At 35.9% G+C, this 4,880-nt stretch overlaps 1 protein-coding gene across 1 annotated transcript in view; it reads right to left on the bottom strand.

Moving 5' to 3' along the window:
* Window positions 1-1,122: 1,122 nt before the first annotated feature.
* CD8A (CD8a molecule) overlaps window positions 1,123-4,880 on the bottom strand; it is a 13,437-nt gene continuing 9,679 nt past the window's right edge. The window contains exons 5-6 of the mRNA XM_042471221.1: window positions 2,613-2,646; window positions 1,123-2,159 (exon numbers count right to left, since the gene is read on the bottom strand). Of these exons, the coding sequence (XP_042327155.1) occupies window positions 2,108-2,159; window positions 2,613-2,646 (86 nt within the window). The 3' untranslated portion in view covers window positions 1,123-2,107. The remainder of the gene's footprint in view (window positions 2,160-2,612; window positions 2,647-4,880) is intronic.

Below are 4,880 nucleotides of genomic sequence, written 5' to 3'. Positions count from 1 at the left end.
ATGTTCTCCTTCCCTGTAATTGAAAGACACGATCACCTTTGAATTGAGAAGCCATGAAAGAGGTCTCTGCCTCTCTCATTTTCTCCAGCTAAGCTATTTTGACCTCAAGGAAATTAACCTTTTCTATGATAGCCAGGGGCTTATTAAGCTAAGCAAACCCCACCAACAACTTGTCCCCTGGATTGTGCTCATATTTAAAGTGTTTTTCTAATTTATTTTCTACCTTAACATATGCTTGTGGCATACACAAAATACACACTTTTTGCCTATGTAAACTTTAATAGAAAAGTAGTTAAAAAAAGAAAATAAACTGACATGATTAATTCCAAACAGGAGTTTTAACTTTTCATAGGAGTACTAAAAATAAAGATTTTTAAAAAAATCAAAGTAGCTCAAAGAAGATGGCACACCCCTGTAAACCCTTGAAGTCTTTATGTTATCTAAACCAGGGATGGAAAGTTGACAGTTGGAAAACCCCAGGAAGAACAGTAAACCAATGAAAATATGGCACAATTCCTCCCTTCCCATATTTGAACATCCCAAAATATTATGGAGAAATTATTCTGTGTAGAAAAACACATGATTTGTTCATGCAAAAAATTGTTTTCTGCGCAGGAAACAGGTTTCTTGTGCAAAACCCCAAACAAAACTGTTTTCTGCAATGACACATTTTTCTATGCAGAATGAACCCTCTGGCACAATCTGGGACATTCAAACACAGGGAGAAAATTGCAGAGGAATTTTTGTTTCCCCCCTATCACTGCATGCCAAGATGAACAGTTGAAGATTTATATCCCTAAACTGCCAAAAGGAGAAAATTCAGATGACCTTTGGGTGGGTTTAGCAGGGTAAGCCTTGGGTGTTTGCCCTTCAGTTCAAAGTTTTACAACGGCTGAAAATCCAGTTGTTTTTCTCCATGTCAGAAAGCATGTAATTTGTCCTATGAGAAGGAAAAAAAAGCCTTGATTTTATGTTAAATAGAATTCTATTTCTAGAGGAGGAACTGAGGAAGTCAATATTTTATGTAAATTTACATTGGAATTATATATATATATATATATATATATATATATATATAATTAATTTATTGAATAAAATAAACTGCATAAAACTATTATTTTTTGCATGCAATAATAAAAATATTTAAAAAGAGAATTCTCAGGCTTATTATAGTACTTGGATGCTGAAACTTGCTTGAACAATGGAGCGACAGTTGTATACATATGGACTATAGAACTTATGTGAATATATCTCTATATCTGAGCTATACACTGTTGTGGATTTAAAATTTGGATGATACATACAATAACCCTTCAAGGCTAAAATAAGGGAAGGAAATAACACATGGTTTAACGTGTTGATCTGAACAGTTCCTGTTTTCTGCTATCTTTTGATAGTTTATCGCTCTCCATATTTGGTGCCTATCTATCCTTTAGTAAAAAATTTGGGGATACAGTTTCAACATCTTGTTAGTGTATGAACACAAATACTCTCTCCCACGCAAGGAACCATAGGTTTCTAGAAGGTAAATGGAGGGGAACTCGATTGCAATTACTCTAAAATGCTAATAAATGTAAATACGAAGACAGAAAATGGCTGTGGACTCCCTCTGTGCCCATATATCTACCTATCCAAATAATACATTAGCTAATGTGTTTGAGCTGAAGCTTTTCCTATTGATCAGTCTTAAATTTAAAAAACAGAGAAAGCTGTTATAGGTAGTTTAGGGGTGCAGGCACATAGCAGGTAGAAATGGATTTCCCACAATGTAATGTTGAGAGAAACAGAGGAGGGGGGGCTAAGGAATTCATATTTTATATGTAAGTACAATTGGGCCTTCGTTTTCGTGGGGGATCCATTCTGGAGCCCCCTGCGATAATAGAGGCTTGCGCATATCCAAGCTCCATAGGCTTGAATGGGGCACATGTCTGCAAGCATGCGCAGGACACACACCCAATTAGAAACAAGGGAGGTCACCCATCCATAAGTATTTGAGGTCGTGGAGGGGCGACTGTATGGAATAATTACAGCCCCTTAAGAGTCTCTGTTTTAATATGGAAGCATAAGATACAATGACAGGCAAATGAGTCAGAATGCTCCAGTCCAGTTATGGATTCTTGCGTGGCAAAGGGAGGGATCCATTGGCTCCATTCATAGGTCTAGAAAGAAAGTGGAAGAAAATCTAAGTGCATTCCATGCTGTTAATGTAAAGCAGTGAATAAATACAATTTATTTCATAGAGGATCTGACCAAGGGTTGTTCCTTTGTTCTACAAGGGAAGAGGGCTTTCAGAAAGGAGAAACATTTAAAATTTTCACCTAAAGAGCTCTAGTGCCTCTTCAAACTACAAAGTAGTTTGTAGTAATCCCAGGCAAAAAGGCATATTGTACCTGAATTATGAGAACTTTCATTGTTCTCTTAAGCTTGGTGCCCTCAAAAGATCTCTTGGCCATTCTTCTATCAAATGTACATCGTTTAAAACAAGATTTCCAAAATACGTTGCTCTCAGAATACCCATTGGACAAAATTAGCAACATGGGGAAAATCCTGTGCTAGTTGGTGGGATTTAGTAACATGCAATGGACAAGAGAAGTGCAGCATGAAAGACTCACCTTTTACACTTGCATCGCCGCCGCCTTCTGGGATCTTCAGTTTATTTTGGGAGAGGCATTGAGAGAAGAAAATATGACTTTATTAGTGCTTACAGTGCTGCAGTTGTTTGCTGTTACTTTCCTTTCATCTTCTCTTTCAATTCACAATGATTTTGGGCATATTATCAACCACTTATTTTTGTTTGCGGGAAGTGTGTAGAAAGATGCTCACACAAGTAAACACTTTCCCATAAATATTGCAGCCAAAGGCCTGAAGTCAGGTTGCAAGCAATTCTCCATAGGCTTCAGAAATATTATCTACATTCCTTACATCCTGCATCTTCTCTTCAATATGTGCCTTCAAACCACTGTCATCTTATGGAGACCTCCATAATACTAAGGTCCAAAACATGGTTGCAGAAATAATCCAGTTTAAGATGCTTTAACTGCCCTGGTTTTGTGCTAGGGAATTTTGGGAACTGTAGTTTTGTGAGATGTTTAGCTTTCTGTGTCAGCGAGCTCAGATGCCACAATGATTCCTAAGATTTTCTAGCACTGAGCCAGGGCAGTTAAACTGCTCTCCAACTAGATTATTTCTGCGGTGTGTTTTGGCCTAAATGATGGTTTTACCAGTTCCTTCCTCTGAAATATAGCTTACGGAACCTGGTATTTATTGGTAGTCTCCCATCCAAGTTCTAACAGTGGCTGAATTTGCTTAGCTTTCAAGCTCAGATTGGATCTGGTTCCTTTAGGATATTTAGGCCACTATCTTTTATCTTACTGCTTTTGGAAAGACTGGATTTTCAATACCATAAAACAACATAAAGGACAACTACATCAGAACGTAACATACACTTATCATACTAACACCACCAACACATACGTATAATGAACATAGTAAACATGACAAATAAACATAATAAACACCATTGACATAAACATGTACAATGAATATAACATAACATATAACTATCACAGAATCTAACAATGTAATAACTAAAAACGACTTCCTTGTCTTGTCGTTCTTTTCCATCGATAATCCTTTGATGTGAAACCAAAACGCTTTATAATTAATTATCATACCAAATCTCTTGTGTATATACACAACGTCCACACCTTATTTCGAAAAATATGGGACCTTCTGATAGCTTACTTAAAAGAACATAACAATCCTAGTTGCACAATTGGATTAGTATGAACCTTTGGGATTTCGTTTATTTAGTAAGTAAAGACTGGATTTAGAACTATACAGAAAATTAAAGACTCTTCTAGTTGGTATATTCATATCAGGAAGTTGCAGTATTTGCTGCTATAGTTCTTTGTTTGTTTTTAAAATATTAAAATGAGATTTCTATTATCCCAGACTATTTCCTGGCAGTTCCCAGCACCAACTGCAGTATTTTATTCCTACTTACAAGTGAGGTTCTTTGTAATTTAGGACATATCGGTTCCTCTTTCTTCTCCTACTTTCTTTCTTTTTTTAGTTTTGCACCAGCTACAACATTTTATTCCTATTGTTAATGGGTTTCTTTTTAAATCTGACACACATCAGATGCAAAAAGTATCTTCTTCCCTTCCTTAACATTTTTTAAAGAGTGACAGTGCTCTGGTGCATTGGTGCGCAAGTAAAATAGCATTTTTGAACTATAACTCTAAGAAAAAAAATCAGAGAGGAGAATATTTGCCCTCAGCTAAACATGCTATTTTAAAACAAAACAAAAACTTCTAAACCAATCTGGAAGAATCCAATTTCTAAGTTAAAAAGCAAACAAAACAAACCCCCAAACCTGCATAGACTTTTATTTGCTGCTACCTTTTTTATTTCAGTTAACTATCACCCAATGACAGCTACTCTAAATTCCTGAACTGGTTTTAATGGAGCAATAACCAGTCACTTTTCTTATAGGAGAAGTAAAAGAAAAAGAATGAAAGTGAAGGCTTCAATGAGAATCAGAAGTTCCTTACTGGTGATAGGGCTCACTCTGCCCCAAACAGTGTTATGGAATACATCCCATTTGCCACTTGAAACCAGTGTGATGAATTCCATTCCATTCCTGCTTACCTGAATTGTTAAAGAAAACTAGACAACAACATTTTGGTGATTCAAGTACATTTTTTTAATGCCTTCTGCTTATACTGAGTGGCCAAACTGCAACCTTATGATAACTATCCATCATAAATATATCTTGGTGTAATTCTGCACTCTCTATCCCCAGTCAGAGCTGTTCTGGTTGCTATGTAATAATAATAATAATAATAATAATAATAATAATAATAATAATAATAATA

This window comes from Sceloporus undulatus, chromosome 6 (assembly GCF_019175285.1).
Source record: "Sceloporus undulatus isolate JIND9_A2432 ecotype Alabama chromosome 6, SceUnd_v1.1, whole genome shotgun sequence".
NCBI lineage: Eukaryota > Metazoa > Chordata > Lepidosauria > Squamata > Phrynosomatidae > Sceloporus > Sceloporus undulatus.
Note: the sequence above shows the minus strand (reverse complement) of the source record. Positions and strands in the feature narration are given on the sequence as shown.